We start from the raw sequence: 17,912 nt of genomic DNA, 5'->3' as shown, positions 1-17,912 counted from the left end.
TGAACACAGAGCAACAGCAGATGAACTTTTTGCAAAACAACAGAACTTCAAAGATATCTTAAAACTGTACCATTACCAAAAAACGAAACAAAACAAAAAAACAAAAAACCATACCGTTACCTCAAAAAACTATTTAGAGGGCGCCTGGGTGGCTCAGTTGGTTGAGCAACTGCCTTCGGTTCAGATCATGATCCTGGAGTCCCAGGATCAAGCCCCGCATCAGGCTCCCTGCTTGGTGGGGAGTCTGCTTCTCCCTCTAACACTCCTCTCTCTCACGCTCTTTCTCTCAAATAAATAAAATCTTTTTAAAAATATAAAAAAAATTTAGAAACAAATGTGTTCTTGCTAATACAGCCTGTGAGGTTGAAAATTCAGAGACCATGAATTTGGAGATGAATCCGAAGTCAGTCAATAGTTCAGATGAAGGAGACTTCCGAACTTTGAACCTTCCAACCTGTAAGGAAAAGCAGGTGAAAACTAACTTGTCCCAGGGTCACGAGGCTGTTTCTGAAAGGTGCGATCAAAAGATGCTCTCCTGCTTGCCAGGGCTTGGAAAATGCAGACAGGGGGACTGTCTTCCCATTCAAGAAGAAGCTACAGCGAAAAAGGTATGCATGCTTGTTTTGCACATCTTGGGAAAGCTATTATCAGACGTCTGCCTCAATTCCAAGAAATCTTTACTTTCAAGTCACCAGATGGTGTGCAGATCCAGTCAAGGTTTGGTGCTTTCTGTAGAGGTGTCACAGATACCCAAGTCTTTTCCCTGGAGTTTGGTGGCACAAGGGTTGGTTAGCAGTTCCTGACAATGGTCTTTCCAGTGAGGCTGAAGAGTCTGGAGGTGTCTTTTCCAACAGCCCAAATGTCCAGGTTGCAAAGTGTGATGCTTAGGGTCACAGGGTAGTACTCTGAGAAGATTGCTCTACCAAAACATGGTTGTCTTTCATAGAAGTAATTACGCCTCTACATAGTTTTATCAACTGTGGGTCAAAGAAGGCAGGGACCAAGTCCTGTGACTACCTCAAAGGGTAAAAGTCCATGAGTCCCCACAGGGGTGGATGTGAGGTATAGAAGACTTAACAGCCAGAGCCACAGTATTGGAGAGTCTAAAGTTTCACCAATTGAGTCTTAATAAGTGCTGCTAGTGCATTCAGAGGACTGAGGGTTTAAGATGCTGTGCACAATGAAAGTGTAAAACTGACCAAGCAGCACAGAAATGTCAAAGTATCTGACCAGTAAAATGGGTTCCCTGATCACTGGGAAGTCTGAGAGAGGTTTCCCCTAAGGGACAGAGATCTCAGGTCCTGGGATCGAGCCCCCGCATGGGGCTCTCTGCTCAGCAGGGAGCCTGCTTCCGCCTCTCTCTTTGCCTGCCTCTCTGCCTACTTGTGATCTCTGTCAAATACATAAATAAAATCTTAATATCACGCCCACTGAGTATCTAACCCAAGACTGAGCAAATTGCAATTTTTCAATGGAGACTTTATGTCCCTTTAAGGCCAAAAATTTTAACAAGTGGATGCGGCCTTCCCGTGAAGAGATTTGAGAAGGGGACAGAGAAGCAATCATCTTGCAGCCAAGTAGAGCGTGCACAGAACTTTCTGTCATCCAAATCAAGTCTGCAGTTTGTGAAAAGTAAGAGGGACTCTTGAGACCTTGTGGTATGACTGTCCGGGTGTATTTCTGTTCTTTCCCAGCAAAAACAAAATGATACTGGCTGTCCTTATCAACTGGACTACCAGAAGCGCACTGGGTAGTCACAGTGAAGCAGTTTGCTTCCTGTGGGAAGGGGCGCCAGGAGCAGGAGGTCAGGAACAACAGGGTGCTGATCAGGGACAGAACTTACTTGGTTTTCATTGCTCAGAGGTCCTGGACTAACCCCCATCCTTGGCCTTCGGGTTTTCTCACAGTTAAACCAGGAGTGTTATGGAAAATAAGGCAGGGGATAATGAGACCTTATAATCTATAATGGGCTTGATACCTTGGAAGGCTTCTTTATTCATAGGGCATTGATTATGGGAAGGGGTTTTGAATCTTGAAGGGAAGTGCACTGGACTTTGCCTGTATCTGCTGTTTTCCCATGGAGAGGATGGTAGCTCGTTCAAGAGCAAGGAATGATCAGTATCGCAAGTCAGCTAAAGTATAAAAGTATATAAAGTATAAAAGATACCAAATGGTCCTCTAGTTCTCTTGATGGGCTATTTTGATTACGACTGTAAAGTTCCAGAGTTATTCTCCCTTTTGGAGAGAGAGTGTGGCATGATACTTTTCTAAGAAACCGTGACCCAATACATGAATAGGGGCGGACTAACTACAGAGGAAATGGGCGAGTGACTCAAAAGGCCTAGGCAGAAGGGAGTAGGTACAGACACATGAACCTCCGAAGGCTGCTAGAGACCCCCACTATCTGAACTTCTCTAGTTCTCTGATGCAGGGGCAGCGTTACAGCGGGGGGTTAAACATGAGAATGTAGCTCTGGCGTCAATGACAGAGATTCACTCTCAAACCAGAACATAGTTTCTCCAAACTGATTAAGAGGGAGGATTGAGAAGAGCCCCCATAGTTTTTCAAACCCCATCACTGGGAATTTGGAAGACATTCGTAAGGTGGCTAAGGGCCGAAAGCACCTGGAGGACTCAGATTTGTTAAGTCCCCCCCCCCCCCCCGCCAAAATACCCTGGGTTTTTGCAAAAAGAGCAACTAGAGGGACTTCTGTTCAGGGAGTGTCATTTGCCAGGATCAAAAATTGAGAATTTTAGTGGTCTTTCTTTAGGTGACTCATCTGGGATGTGAATGAGCTGGTTTGCCATATTAACTCAATCGAGTGGATGGCTTTCCATTCCGTCCTAGTCTCCTAGGCCTTTCAACCAAAATAGAAAGATCCTGGTTCAATCCATTAGTACACAAAGAGTCAAATGCTACCCAGGTGGATTCAACACCTAAAGGTAGACCAGAATATTCCCAAAAGACAATTTTGTGTTGATTGTAATAGTCTTGAGCAGGTTCAGCAGGTTTCTGTGTGCAAGCCTAAATTTTGTTGCCACATGTCTGCAGGCAAAGAAGATGAGACAGAAGAGAAAAAGAGGCCTTGGGCCGTTTTGACTTCTTTTAATTGTTTGCTTCAGTTAATTGAGAAATAGTATTTTACAAAGAGGCAAACATAGAACCCTGAAAACATCTAGAAGACTTCAGATACCATTTCAAACAGGCATCCCATTCAGGGTTTTATTGTTTGTTTGTTTTAGGAACTGCAGCTTTCTAATTGAATTTTGAGTAAGTAAGTTTGGGGAGATCAAAAGTTCCCCATAATGGCCACTGAAGCTCTAAATTGCTTTTGGTTAAGTCAGTCTGCTGACTCATAAATGTGCATACGAGTGATCATAGTTTTTAAACATAAAACGAGAGTCCCAGTAGGGAGGGGTGCCCTCAAAAGCATTTTGATGACTGGGATCTCATTTCTTAGAGGTTTTTCAGAAACAGTGTTTCAGAGGCTGGTGCAGTTCCAGTGGGAACTGCCTGATGCTGAGCAGGAGCTGAGCTAAGGCTGGTGCAGTTCGAGCCAGAATAAAAAACAAAAAAAGCTGGACTGAAGGCCTACGCACTTCAAACTGGCACAGTTACGGCATGAACAGTCAGAGTTGTTGTGGTCTTCTCTGGATCCCTATTTGGTCCAACAACTCGCCTTAACTTTAAAAATAAAATTGCCACTTATTTTACCAGCCCAAAACGGGGTGGTTATTGGGAAATAGCTGAGAATTGCAATCCAGGACAAGCAAGCTTCAGCAAAACCATAGCAAGTTGAGAGAACAAAGGTGAGAAATGCCCTTTTCTTTTAAAAGAATTATTTATTTGACAGAGATCACAAGCAGGCAGAGCAGCAGGCAGAGAGAGAGAGGGGGGAAACAGGGTCCCTGCCAAGCAGAGAGCCTGATGTGGGGCTCGATCCCAGGACCCTGAGATCATGACCTGAGCCGAAGGCAGAGGCTTTAACCCACTGAGCCACCCAGGCGCCCCAGCAATACTCTTTTATAGAGGAAAAGGGAAGTCGAGAAGGCTGTTATAAACTAAAAGTCCACTGGAGTGAACGGAGTTATAAGTATAGTGGCTTCTCCTTGACTGAACTTGTCTTCATCATTGGCTGGGCTGTTGCCAAGAGAGGAAGGTCTAATTTACTCCTGGAGAATAGTGAAGTGGTATTGGCTTGCGGGGTCCGTCACTTCCTGTTGCGTCTGCAGTGGAAGAATAGTGCCATGTGTAAGGGCTCCCTCTGCTGGCCTCCGGCTCCATTCTAAATGAGGTCTCCCTTTCCTGAGTTCGCGCATTTTACACTGGTGATGTTAATACCTCACTTTTTCTTGAACACTTTCATTATCTCCTTAAAGCACTTGGTTGCACTGATTTTCCTGTTCCATTTTTTTCTAATTTGACTTTTTTTAAACTATTGCCTTTTGCTTTTGTTTTTGTTTTTTTTGTTTGTTTTTTTGTTTTTGTTTTTGGTTTTTTTTTTTTGTAATCTCTTCGCCCAATGGAGCTGGAACTCACCAGCCGGGGACCAAGGGTAGCATACTCTTCTGACTGAGCCAGCTAAGCACCCTGCCTTTTGCTTTTACTGCATTTTATTTCTTTTGCTACTTTTTAACATGGAAGCTGAGATTGTCATTGGAAATCTTTTCTTCCTAATATAGGTGCCTAATACCAAAAGTGGTCCCATAAGAACAACTTTTAGTTGTCTCCTGTAGAACTTAATATGCTATGTTTTTTAAAAGACTATATTTATTTATGTATTTGACAGAGAGAGAATGACAGCAAGAGTAGGAACACAAGACGGGGGAGTGGGAGAGGGAGAAGCAGGCAATCAGGACCCTGGGATCATGACCTGAGCTGAAGGCAGACTCTTAACAACTGAGCCACCCAGGAACCCAATACGGAATGTTTTCATTTTAAAGTCTCTCCCAGCTTCCTTTCAAATTCCTGTCACACCTGGCTCATTTTAGAACTATGTTAGAATTGTTTTATATCAAATATTTAGAATTTTCCTTAGCTTTCTTGTAATTTTTTTTTTAAGATTTTATTTATTTATTTGACAGATGGAGATCACAAGTAGGCAGAGAGGCAGATGGGGTTGGGCGGAGAGACCAGGCTCCCCGCTGAGCAGAGAGCCCGATGCGGGGCTTGATCCCAGGATCCTGGGATCATGACCTGAGCTGAAGGCAGAGGCTTAACCCACTGAGCCACCCAGGTACCCTAATTTATTTTTTTTTAAATATTGGTTTAAAGATTTTAATTATTTGAGAGAGAGAGAATGAGCAGTAGGGAGGGGCAGAGGGAGAGAGTGAAAGAGAAGCAGATTCCCGACTCAGCAGGAAGCCTGATGCAAGGCTTGATTCCAGGACCCAGAGATAATGACCTGAGCAGAAGGCAGATGCTTAATGACTGAGCCGACCAGATGCCCCCAATGCTTTTTTTTAAACTAAAGGTCACATTGATTATTTCATGTGGCTTTGAAATTATCCACAAAGGTGATCCAGAGGACGAGCTGGTAAGAGCAGCATCTTGAGAGTAAGTCTATGGTGGTAACTGTGAAACCCGCACAGTGGTTTGCCTGTGAAAGTTCCAGGCACTTTACAACACACCACCAAAACTTGCATAAGTTTAAGCAATGAGAATTCTTCATGTGTGTTTTCCTGGGTTTATTGGGTACTTTACTCAGCTTTGTGTTTTATTGTGTTTGTGGTAGCTGTAATCTGACACCTATAAACTTGTGACGTAGAACTAGAAACACCTGACTGCTCAGGAGTAAACAACCTAAGAAACCCCGGAGGAGGAGAGAAGTAGGGCTCGCCTGGGGCGGCCTCATGCTAGTGATTATCCCCACCCCTCGAGCGAAATGCAAATCACCTGAACGACAGCGAATACTCCACCCTCCACCCTCCCTGAAGCTGACTCAGTGCTTGCTGAACCCTCCAGTAGAGCCCATAACTGCCCCCTACTCCACGCCTGCCCTCTTTCTGCCATGGTTCCTTAGCAGGCATTTCCAAGTTTAAGTTTTCCGCCACTGCAGCTTGGGCTGATTTGCTCCCATCATGTGTCCTTGAGTGTTTACATTAGTATTCAAACCTGTTTGAGTCTCCACACTGACCGAAGAAGGTGTGCACCCAGCTGCCGGTTCCGACCACCATCACTGCATCATCAAACCCACAGGGACGGGCTAGGATGGGGGGCAGGGGTGGTGGTTCTCTCCCAGCCGGGTTGAAATTCAGTCCACGGAGCTTGTTGGATTGCGTGCGTGTATCCACACACCAGGCTTTTGGGTGTCCCTATGCTGTGCCTGTCTCACAAGTCTCCCTGCAGTATTTGCGCCTCTGTCCTCATACCTGCTAGCGCGCGTCAGCATCTCCCTCTGTCCTCACAAGCCCCTGGCACGAGCTGGATGTGCGGTTGTGTGTCCCACGTCTATTGTGCATCTTTTCTGGCAATGGACATGGTGTAACGCGCGTGTGTGAGTAGTCTTGTACTGGGGCGTCCGCATGCCTCAGTTTCACAAAGTGTCCCCAGGATGTGTGGTCTCCATTGCACAGCTGTCCACCTGAATTACCCATCCCCCCGCGTGAAGAAATACAGGAAGAGGTGTGTAGGTGTAAAAGCAAATTAAGAAGGAAAAGGGAGCTCTCTGTGGTACAGCAAAGGAGACTTTTTCTGCAATATTTCTATAGAGCCTTTCCTTGACAAACAAGCACAAAGAGGAATGGGGACCATGCCTATAAGACTAGAGTGGTGGTGTAGGGGCCCGGTTAGCCAGGGGGAGCCCTTTTGTTGTGGGCTTGGATTGACCCTGCCCCTCCCTGAGGAACTTGTTTGCACACCCTGGGCGGCGGGCCAGCCGGATGGAGACGTCCAATCAGTGGGGCACACATATATTTGCTGTGGTGGGTTGGAATTCTATTGGCCGCAGTATTGCTGCCCCAGCGTGACTGTGCAGCTTTCCCTGTGTGTTGCATTCTCATTGGCCACTGTGTGTGGGCTGGGCTCGGCCACCCCTACAAAGATTAGTCTGTGAGGCAGGTAGTGGAGGAGTGATACGGTCGGGGGCGTGGGGAGCCGCATCGTGGGGAGCAGCCTCCCCCGGAGCGTCATGAGCATCGCCAGGGAGCGGCCTCGCCAGGGAGCACTGCTGCTGGAGCGTCATCATCGGGAAGTGGCCTTGGTTGGGGAGCAGTGCCGCCAGGAGTGTCGTCGTCGGGTAGGGGAGCCATGGGGTAGCAGGAGTCATTGGTAGCAGGAATCGTGGGGTAGCGGGAATCCTCGGGTAAGGGAAGTAGTCGGGGTCGGTGTCCTGGTCGTCGTCGCCTCTTTGTAAGAGATGGCCATATTGTGAGGAAGACAACTGAAACCAGCCAGTGGTTTATTTTTATTGCACGAGCACAGTTTCCAACACTTTTTTCCCCTTCACTAGCACTTAGAGAGCTTACAGGTAGCAAAGTGAGCAACTCTGTAGGGGAAATGTGTAATTCTCAAGCACAGTTGATACATGACACACCTTTTTTTAAAAGAGTTCAATAAATGTGACCATTTCAACTTCATGAGGATAGACCTGGTGTGGACCAGCACATTAGAGCATGAGCTGCTGCCTCTGCCAGGTGCAGCAAGACATTCTATGAGAGGGTTTGTGTGTTCACAGTAAGCTTGTCTGTGACAGCCCCCACGCTGCAAACCAGAAAACCCTTTGTTTTTGAGGGGAAAGGGTGAACAGTGTGTCATCTCAGCAGGTTTATTTAAAGAGTCCCCTGTTCAATGCTGACTGTCCTACCCTTAGGAAGCCAACTGTAAGAGCAGGGAACATAATAGTATTTGCCACTGATGTTACAGGATGAAAATACTGGGACCCGTGGGTGGCTCTGTCCTTATGCATCTGCCTTTACCTCAGATCCTAACTCCTGACTGTGGGGTCCTGGGGCCGAAGCCTGGGGTGGGAAACCTGCTTCTCCCTTTCCCACTTACTCCTCCTCTGTCAAGAGAGAAGACAAAAATACTTTTAGGGCAGTTACCAGCTGTTGCATCTTTGTTTAGTGAATACCTTGGTCGTAACAGACATCATGAAAAGTACATTTTAAGGACACTGCAGGCAAAGTAGGAATGTGGCTGCTCGTGTGGACCGCTGGCCTGCAGTTCCCCTGGTAGGTAGGGGTGAGGTAATAGATCTATGGGTCACAAAAATCACATTCCTCTCCCTTCCTTCAGTGGTCTGGACTTCTAGTTTTGCTTTTAACTGGAGCAGTTGGCTCTCAGGGGCCTGAGAATTTCTGCAAATACCTTCTTATATACCAGCCACGATCCCAGGGACGTATCGGGCATCACAGCCCCCAGTCTCTGCTGTACTGAAAGGGGTTCCCTGATGCCTGGAGTCAGGGAGACCAGTAATACCAAAGAGGGGCATTATGTGTCCTCCACTATGAAAACAAGAGGCTGATCCAAGAAAATACAATTGTCCTCTGAGCGAGACCTCTAGACCTACAGAAAACCCCAACATTTGGATTAGAAGATTAGCCACTTATCCTAGGAGGCTGGGGGGCAAAAAAACTAGAGACCTTCAAGTGCCATGATACCATCCATCCACCCCTGCTAATGCCCACAAAGTTGGTTACACGTGCAGACATAGGTGAGGAAGTCCACCATGCAGTAGTGTTAAACAACAGCCTGGCTCATTCTCCACCTCTGTTGTAAGGCCTTTCTCCTGGATGAACTTTGTGGTGTCGAATGAGGTTAGACCTCCGGCCAAAGGCTTTGCCACATTTGGTGCACTGGTAGGGGCGGGCTGGGCTGTGCACTTGCTGGTGGTGCATCAGAGCAGATTTGAGGCTAAAGAGGTCGCCACAGCTGCTGCACTGATGAGGACTTTCCGCCGTGTGAATTTTGCGGTGCTGAGTTAGTTGTGTGCTCTGGCTAGAAAACTGTCTACCTCCACTACACTCATAGGGTTTTTGTCCGGTATGAACTCTCTGGTGTTGAGTGAGGCCAAAACTTTGGCTGAAGAGTTTCCCACAGTCGCTGCACTTGTAAGGTCTTACTCCACTGTGAACTCTCTGGTGCTTGATAAGGGTGGAGCTTTGGCTGAAGAGTTTCCCACAGTTGCTACATTCATAAGGCTTTTCACCAGTGTGAATTCTCTGGTGCTTGATGAGGCTGGGACTTTGGTTGAAGAATTTCCCACACTCACTGCACTCGTAAGGCCTTGTTCCCGTGTGCACTCTCCGGTGTTTAATAAGGTTGGAGTTGGAGGTGAAGAATTTTCCACACTCCCCACACTTGTAAGGCCGTGCACCAGTGTGAATTCTCTTGTGTTCACTAAGGCTGGAGCTCTGGCTGAAGAACTTCCCACAGTGGCCGCATTCGTAAGGCCTCTCTCCGGTGTGAATCCTCTGGTGGCGCACCAGCGTGGGTTTGTTACTGAAGGTTTTGCTGCACTCACTGCACTCATAAGGCCGCTCTCCGGTATGAACTCTCCGGTGCTGGACAAGTATGTGTTTGTAGCTGAAGGTTTTCCCACACTCGGCGCACTCGTAAGGCCGCTCTCCGGTGTGCACTCTCTGGTGCTGAGCAAGTCTGTATTTGCGACAGAAAGCTTTCCCGCAGTCACTGCACTGGTAGTGCTTTTGTCCACTGTCAAAAGGCTCCACGCAGTTGGTGGCCTTAGGGGGTGTCTCCTGGCTGTGAAGGAGCTGGTGCTGGAGAAGGCCCGAGCTAGCAGAGAAGGGCTTCCCTGACGTGTGGGTGGCACAGCTTTGCATGTTCCTTCTGAGGGGCTGCCCACTACTGTGCTGCTTTGGAAGCTGGTGAACTTCCCCCTGCATGCCACAGGCGGTCTGGCCAGGGTTTGTGTCCAGGCCACAGTCCTGGGCGGGGGCCTTCTGTGACCCTCCTCCACACACGTTCTGCTCAAAGGGTGCCACCGTCTCCACTGCTCCCTGGCTGCCATCTGTAAGCAGAGAACAGTGAGGAGCTCTGAGAGGAGGAAGCCAGCCCACCCCAAATGTGTGTGACAGTGGAATGAGTAACACCAGGGGAGCAGGGCAGGGAGGAGGTAGTTTGAAGGACAGGGCTGTGTCACAGGGAGGCCTCACCATGGCCAAGACACACGGGGGAGGAGGGGCTGTGTCCACAACTCCCTTCTGCAGAAAGGTCTTCTTGTCAGGGCCTTGTACACCCATGCTCCAGCATTAGCGGAAGGGTTCGGTAGTACATAAGCCCACAGGACACATGAAGTGTAGGCTGGTGCTGCAGAGCCTGGGGGGCAGGGGAAGGTCTTTTCTGAGAGGCAAAATGTCAAGAAGGGAGGAGCCTCTGACCTTGGCACCAAACAGTGTTGAGCCTGGGACATGACATATTTCTGGTAGAATTCCCAGCTACAAATCACGTCCTCCCCCATCTGGAATCATGTCCACTTTGTCATATATGTGGTGCTCTCCCAGCTCCAGATGGACAATATGGGATCTAGAAGATGCAGGCCTTTAAGGGAAAGACAGGACCGCTAAGTGGGCAGGACTAGTCCAAGGCAACCAACCCCAAAACCACGTCAGGAAACAAAAGCACCATGGAAACCTTTCCTCAAAGAGCTTCAGACTAGGGGGTGTTGGAGCAATTTGTGAGAGGAGGTGCAGTATGTGTGCCCCAGCCTCAGCCCCTGGACCTTGGGGTTAGGGGGAGGGGCCTTACCCAGTGAGGCAAAAAGTGCGAAGACCTCAAGCATCACATTGCGGTACAAGTGTCTCTGAGCCTTGTTAAGAAATCTCCACTCCTCCTGGGAGAAGTACACAGCCACGTCCTCAAAGGTCACAGAGCCCTGTGATGAGGGACGATAGTTACAACCAGATGCAGTCTCTCACAGCCCAGATTCACTCCCTTCCCTGCTCCTTATCTGCCCTACTTCTCCAGCCTAAGCACTGGTACCCTGGGGGAACAAAGAGACAGGTGGTCAGACACCGCCTGAGAGGCAGGACCCCCATGCCTCTCCTGCAAGACATCCGAAGAGTCCCCACAATCTTGCCTTCCACACATCACCATGCTGGGCCCAGCATTTTCTCAGACTCCTACTCACCAGATCTGGCACCTCCATGGTACATTTGATCCCCACCACTACTTGGCGCATGAAAGTGACTTTTTTTAAAGACCCGATTCATCCATTTGACAGAGAGAGGGAACAGGCTCCCCACTTGAGCAAAGAGCCTGCCATCTACCCTCCACAGCTCTCCTTCCTTGTCCCCCAATGGCAATGCCATAACCCAAACATGCCTCCTCCTGTATCAGATCCTGAGTTCTATCTTGGGATACATACCACATGCCACAGTGTGAACGATTTGAGGACTGTATGCCCAGTTGTCCATTTGTCCCCATAGTTGGGAGTCTCTGAATTATCTGAGACTCAACATGGCCAAAACCTAATTCCTTGATATTCTCAGCAAAAATATGATGGAGTCTTCTGTGACCTGGACAGCCTTACTTTAGAAAACAAATCTAGAGGCACCTGGGTGCGTCAGTGGGTTAAAGCCTCTGCCTTTAGCTCAGGTCATGATCTCAGGGCCCTGGGATCAGTGAAGTCTATTTCTCCCCCTCCTTGTGTGTTCTCTCGCTCATTCTCTCAAATCTTAACGACCTATGAGACCTAGAACACTCCTGTCAATACTGAAACCTCAGTCAACCTTTCACATCTCACCCTGCTGCTTGCCAAAAGTGGGACTCTCTCTCCATATAACCTCCCACCCGGGCTTAAGGGCTTATCTAGAGTCTCTAGACACCAAAGGCAGGAGAAGTGGCAGCAAGAGTTCCAGGACACCTGACACTCACCGGTGCAGGGTCCATAAGTGCGTCTGCTGAAAGCAGAACCTGCAGGAAGAGCAGGGCCATGTTAGTTTAATTCCCATCAAGGACACAGATAAAATGAAACACTTAATTTCAAGTAAAGATGAAAGCTGAAGGGGATAAAAAAAGTATACCAGAAAGTAGAACGTGTTATGGTTATGCCAAAAGCATGTGTGCATTCTCAGGCATGTCCTTCCAAAGTGGGAAAAGGGAGTACAGAGCCCGTCAGGGTTGGGTTGTATTTGAGTAACATCCCTTAGGTGAACAAGCAGCAAGAATAAGGGATAAGGTAAGTCCATGTTTATGTGTGGGTGTGCTTCTGATCCTTCTGTTTTATTCCTTATGATTCTGATTCTTCTTGTGCCAAAAATACATTCCTCTCTCCCTATACTTTCTGGTTGGCCCTAATAACTGTTTAGATATGTGACTCCTTAATCTTCTTTTCCAAGTTTTTCAATAAATAGAGCAGAAAAATATTGCAAATATATTCTCCCCCAGGGCAGACAACTAAACTAGTCACTGGATTGTGCCTCAAAGCTAATCTCTCCACAGAGGTTGTTGCCGGGGCTCCAGCAAAGGCGCTTTGGCCTCCTGCAGTTCAGTGCAGCTGCATTTCTGTTTCAGCTTCAGAGAAAGGAAACAAGCTAGGACCTAAGCTTTGCTCCATCCTCATTATGTAAAGTTACTTACTTTGAGGCATTACTTTCTATCCTTACAATGATTAAACTTCGGCCTATGTTAGCAAAGTAGCTTACCTGAAGTATCCTATCGTTTTCTCTTGTAGTGGTACCAGAGGATGAATCTTGTGGGTGTAGAATATAAAAGTTTATGGTAATTTTAAGTGTATGTTCACAAAGATAAAATTAGTAACATGGCACAAAGATTGATCAGGAAGTGAAAACAGTTAAGTACAGTAATTTTAATAAATCCAAATCACAACTTAAGAAAACTGCATCATTAGACAAAAAGAATCTCCAAAAAAAAGGCAGCCAAAGAAAATATACATAAAGGGTAAGATTAAAGAGAAAAGATAAATATTGACAATATTCATAAGGAGTACCTAAAACCATGTGGAGAAAAGATATCATAAAAAACTGGAGCCAGAAAACTGAAACCCAACACTACTAAAAGATTCACAACAACCAAAGCCATAACCTTTACTTAATACATGCTATTAAAGGATCCCAGGGGGTTACCTGGGTGGTTCAATCCATTAAGCATCTGACGTATTAAAGGATCCCAGGGGGTTACCTGGGTGGTTCAATCCATTAAGCATCTGACTCTTGGTTTCAGCTCATCAGCTCAGGTCATGATGTTAAGGCTGTGATATCAGTCCCACATGAGGCTGCTTGGGATTCTTCCCCTCTCCCCCTCGCGCCCCTCTCCCCCTCGCGCCCCTCTCCCCCCACTTCACATTCTCTAAAACAATTAAGTAAATAAATACATAAATCTTTTTAACAAAGGATGCCAGGATTGGAGGAAATATTCAAAGAAAAAAATAAGAGATCGAGGCAACAAAGCAGGAACAACCTGTATTTTATCATAAAAATGCATGCTTGCTGTTAGTGCTAATATAAAAGAGCTACAAATTTTTGCTAAAATACCTGAGTATGCCAAGTATTTTAGAACATACGAAGTTCTTTCTAAAGTGACAAGGTTACATAAGTAAGAATAAACATTAAACATCACTTTAGCAAGCAAGAGTAATTGTTCCAAAAAACTGGCACAGAATTAGGCTGAAAAAAAAACTAGAGCTCAAAGTGGGGCACCCATGGGTCTTGATGCCTCAGTGGTAGCACAGAGCATTAAAACAGCAGCTTATGGGGCGCCTGGGTGGCTCAGTGGATTAAGCCGCTGCCTTCAGCTCAGGTCATGATCTCGGGGTCCTGGGATCGAGCCCCGCATTGGGCTCTCTGCTCCACAGGGAGCCTGTTTCCTCCTCTCTCTCTGCCTGCCTCTCTGCCTACTTGTGATCTATCTCTCTGTCAAATAAATAAAATCTTAAAAAAAACAACAACAGCAGCTTATAAAGTGCTCTGTGAGGGAAAAGATATTTAGCCCTCCACTTAAATGATGCACACAATAAAGTAATTCCAACTGGACGGGCTCACATGGAAAGACAAAACTTACATCTCTTATGAGATTTTTTTTAAAAATAGATTTTATTTCAGAGTCATCACAAGTAGGCAGAGAGCCCGATGCAGGGCTGGATCCCAGGACCCTGAGATCATGACCTGAGCCGAAGAAAGAGGCTTAACCCACTGAGCCACCCAGGCGTCCCTTTTATGAGTTAATAAAAGAACAGATTTTTCAAACCCAAAGCATCGCAGTAAAGAATCCCAGTACATACAATAAAGGGCTCCTGCAGTCACAAAAACTGAAATGACAAGCCACAGAATTGAGCAAAAATTACACAAACTCTTGAACCCTCCATACTTGTTACAATAAATTATCTAAAACCTTAATATCTAACAAATTGAAATCGTGTATGTAAACAACTCCAGCAAGCACTTTTAAAAAATGCCAATGTCGGGGCGCCTGGGTGGCTCAGTGGATTAAGCCGCTGCCTTCGGCTCAGGTCATGATCTCAGGGTCCTGGAATCGAGCCCCACATCGGGCTCTCTGCTCCGCAGGGAGCCTGCTTCCTCCTCTCTCTCTGCCTGCCTCTCTGCCTACCTGTGATCTCTCTCTCTCTCTCTCTGTCAAATAAATAAAATAAAATCTTAAAAAAAAAATGCCAATGTCATGGTAATCGTCAAAGCAAACTCCGCAAGGCTGGCCCCAGAAGCGGCCGGGGCGCGGTGCCCGCAGAACGGTGGAGATTCGTGGATACTGTGAGCTGCTGCAGGTGTGCAGACTCGAGTCAACTCGAAAGCCAGTTTCTCGAGATCCTGTAAATGGATCGTGGACTCCCTGCGGGAATCCAGCCTTCCCAGGTGCACTAGACCGCGGTGCGCTCGCAGACCGGCAAGCGCGGCCGGAGCAGCGACGCTCGCCCGCGAGCAGGACCCCGCAGGCCCGCGCTCACAGCACACAACTGCGCGGAGAAACGGGCAGACGCAGGGGCCAGAGGGCACCGTAATCCTGTGACGTGACGCACCGCGGAAGACGTACGGAAACTACTCCGCCTCCACGACTGCCACAGATGCTTCCTGGAAACGCGCCCAGGGGGACCCACACAGCGGGCTCCGGCGCTCCCTACAGCCCACTTCTGCGCCGCGCCCGCGCGAGCGCTCCCTGGCAGCGAGCGGTCAGGCCAGCAGCGCGGCCCCCAGCCCCACCGCACGCTCTCGCCTGCGAGCGACCGAACTGGCCCCGCGGCAGCCCAGCCGGCCCGCACCGCAGCGCTCTTGCTACCGCCCGGTCGACCAACAGGCACGCGCCGTAAAACCCACCGGCCGGCTCTCCACGGGGCGCAGCGACGCCGCCAGAGTGACTGCGGCTGGTCACCTAACGGCGCACGTCCAGTCCGCACGGGTCCCTCAGGCAGGTCTTACCTCAACATCTGGAAGACCAGGCAAACGGCGGCCCCAGAACAAAAGTACGAAATTCTAACGCAGCCCGGGCTGGGTGAGGGCCCCGAGAAGCGCAGCACTCACCTGGACTGGAACCGCCACGGCGGCGGCGGGAAGGGGCGTGGCACCTCAGCCTTCAGCCCCGGCGACAGCTACGTTGAGTCTGGGAGCAGCCGGCGCAGCCCGTCTCTCTTCCCGTTACCTCAGGCCCGCCCGGCAAGCCAAGGCTTCCCACCGAAAAGGACAGAACCAGGTTTACAAGATGTCGCAGAGGCCAACGCCGGAAGGCCCGCCCAGATGCCGTCCTCGGGGCGGAAGTGCCTCTCCTTGAGTCCTCATTGGCCCAGTAAAGGGGACGCACAGCGAACTGCCTTCGGGGTAATGTAGTTCCGATGGAGCCAGAGGGTCGCCAGGGGTCTCCATTCCTGACCTCAGGGAATTGTCTGGCCACACCAAGAAAGGCGTTGGGTAGGGATATCTGCAGGCTTTGAGGAAGGGGTGGCGTGGGGCGGGGCTCCAGCTTCTTGGGTCACACCCTGATTTGCATGGAACGTAGTCTGTGCTGATCACAGAAATTGTACTGAGACAGCCGTATGATTTCAGACGTTCCCCCAAACTACAAATGGTCACTCAGACACAAAGTGCATCCACCATAACTGGGATCTAAAATACGGTCCTACTGCTTTTCAAGTACATGTTCGACTGTAACTTCATCAACTGTAGGAGTTTTTCTGTTGGAAACAAGGTACAGGGGCTCAGTCTGTTAAGCATCTAACTTTGTATCTTGGGGTCCTGGGACTGGCCTGCTTCAGACTCCCAGCTCTGGGTGGGGGGTAATCTGCATGACCCTCTCTCCCTACCCTCACTTGTGCTCACTCTCAAATCTCCACCCCCCCCACCAAAAAAAGTAGAGCTGGTGATTATATCCAACTTTCACTCCACGTATTAGATTTTTCTTGGATTCTAACACCTATCTGAAAAGAGCGGGTGACTTTATCACAATAGGGAAAGGGGGCTTATGAGACACAAAAACGGGCTGAAGAGAAACTGGACACCTCACACACAGTTAGCTGTAACGTAAAATGGTGCCAACACTACGGAAAACAGTTCCTCAAAAAAATGACCGTATTACCTTATGGTCCAGCAATTCTACTTCTTGGGGATATATGCAAAAATAATTGGAAAGCCAGGTGTTGAAGAAATCTTCTTTGAAAGTAAAGTGTTAGAAGGAATATTTGTACACTCGTGCCCATAGTAGCAATTATTCACAACAGAGGTAGAAACAAGTCATGGTTTATGAACAGATGAATGGATAGAGAGAATAAATGGATAAAGAAAATGTGCCACACACATACAATGAAATACTGTTCAACCTTAAAAGCAGAAGGAAATTCAGATTCACAAACAAGGTACAGCATGGATTGGATTCTGGGATCAAGCCCCATGTCGGGCTCCCTGCTCAGTGGAGAGCCTGCTTCTCCCTCTCCCTGCCGCTCTGCCTACTTGTGCTCTCTCTCTCTGTCAAATAAGTAAAATTTAAAAAAATACAGCATGGATGAACCCTGAGGAGGATACTATGCTATATGAAATAGAACAGTGGTTTCAAGGGATCGGGGGCAGGGGAAAATGGCGAGTTGGGTACTGGATTTAAGTTTAACAAGATGAGAAGAGTTACAGATACCCATAGTACAAGGTGAATGTACTTCACATTGCTGAACCATACCCTTAAAAACAAGATAAACTTCATGTGATATGTATTTTAGCAGAACTTTTTAAACTTTTATTTATTTGACAGAGGGAGAGTAAGAGAGGGAACCCAAGCATCGAGAGTGGGAAAGGGAGAAGCAGGTTTCCCTCTGAGCAGGGAGTCCGGTACAAGGCTTGATCCCAGGACCCTGGGATCATGAGCTGAGTGGAAGGCAACTGCTTAACAACTGAGCCACTGAGGCACGCCTTTACCACAACTTTTTTTTTTTTGAGGTATTTTTTTTTATTTGTTTATTTACAGCATAACAGTGTTCATTGTTTTGGCATCACACCCAGTGCTCCATGCAGTACGTGCCCTCCCTATTACCCACCACCTGGTTCCTCAACCTCCCCACCCCCCTCAAAACCCTCTGGTTGTTTTTCAGAGTCCATAGTCTCTCATGGTTCATCTCCCCTTCCAGTTTCCCTCAACTCCCTCTCCTCTCCATCTCCCCATGTCCTCCATATTATTTGTTATGCTCCACAAATAAGTGAGACCATATGATACTTGACTCTCTCTGCTTGACTTATTTCGCTCAGCATAATTTCTTCCAGTCCCGTCCATGTTGCTACAAAAGTTGGGTATTCATCCTTTCTGATGGAGGCATAATACTCTATCGTGTATATGGACCACATCTTCCTTATCCATTCATCCGTTGAAGGGCATCTTGGTTCTTTCCACAGTTTGGCGACCGTAGCCATTGCTGCAATAAACATTGGGGTACAAATGGCCCTTCTTTTCACTACATCTGTATCTTTGGGGTAAATACCCAGCAGTGCAATTGCAGGGTCATAGGGAAG

General features: G+C 47.9%; 1 protein-coding gene across 3 annotated transcripts; it reads right to left on the bottom strand.

Annotated features, from left to right (window-relative positions):
• Positions 1-7,407: 7,407 nt before the first annotated feature.
• Positions 7,408-15,586, bottom strand: LOC123931130 (zinc finger protein 530-like). Of its 3 annotated transcripts, none has more exons than XM_045987933.1 (4): positions 15,450-15,577; positions 11,836-11,874; positions 10,708-10,834; positions 7,408-9,970 (listed from the first exon to the last, which is right to left on the bottom strand). In XM_045987933.1, exons 2-4 carry the CDS (start codon positions 11,848-11,850, stop codon positions 8,697-8,699), a joined length of 1,416 nt encoding a protein of 471 aa, XP_045843889.1. In that variant the 5' UTR covers positions 11,851-11,874; positions 15,450-15,577; the 3' UTR covers positions 7,408-8,696. The 3 variants fall into 3 exon arrangements, with proteins under 3 accessions (XP_045843889.1, XP_045843888.1, XP_045843890.1); XM_045987932.1 differs by lacking the exon at positions 15,450-15,577 and adding an exon at positions 13,102-13,255 and having other exon boundaries at positions 11,836-13,046; XM_045987934.1 differs by lacking the exon at positions 11,836-11,874 and having other exon boundaries at positions 15,450-15,586.
• Positions 15,587-17,912: the final 2,326 nt, after the last annotated feature.

Source organism: Meles meles, chromosome 19 (assembly GCF_922984935.1).
Source record: "Meles meles chromosome 19, mMelMel3.1 paternal haplotype, whole genome shotgun sequence".
In the NCBI taxonomy this organism is placed as follows: domain Eukaryota; kingdom Metazoa; phylum Chordata; class Mammalia; order Carnivora; family Mustelidae; genus Meles; species Meles meles.
Note: the sequence above shows the minus strand (reverse complement) of the source record. Positions and strands in the feature narration are given on the sequence as shown.

What these genes read in the sequence shown, in the direction of transcription:
- LOC123931130 (XM_045987932.1), bottom strand. Translation starts at nt 11,895, where the DNA reads ATGGCCCTGCTCTTCCTGCAGGTTCTGCTTTCAGCAGACGCACTTATG. An exon ending in CACTTATGGACCCTGCACCG is followed by an intron (nt 10,835 to 11,835) that starts GTGAGTGTCAGG and finishes CCCTCATCACAG; the next exon opens with GGCTCTGTGACCTTTGAGGA. An exon ending in CGCACTTTTTGCCTCACTGG is followed by an intron (nt 9,971 to 10,707) that starts GTAAGGCCCCTC and finishes CTCTGCTTACAG; the next exon opens with ATGGCAGCCAGGGAGCAGTG.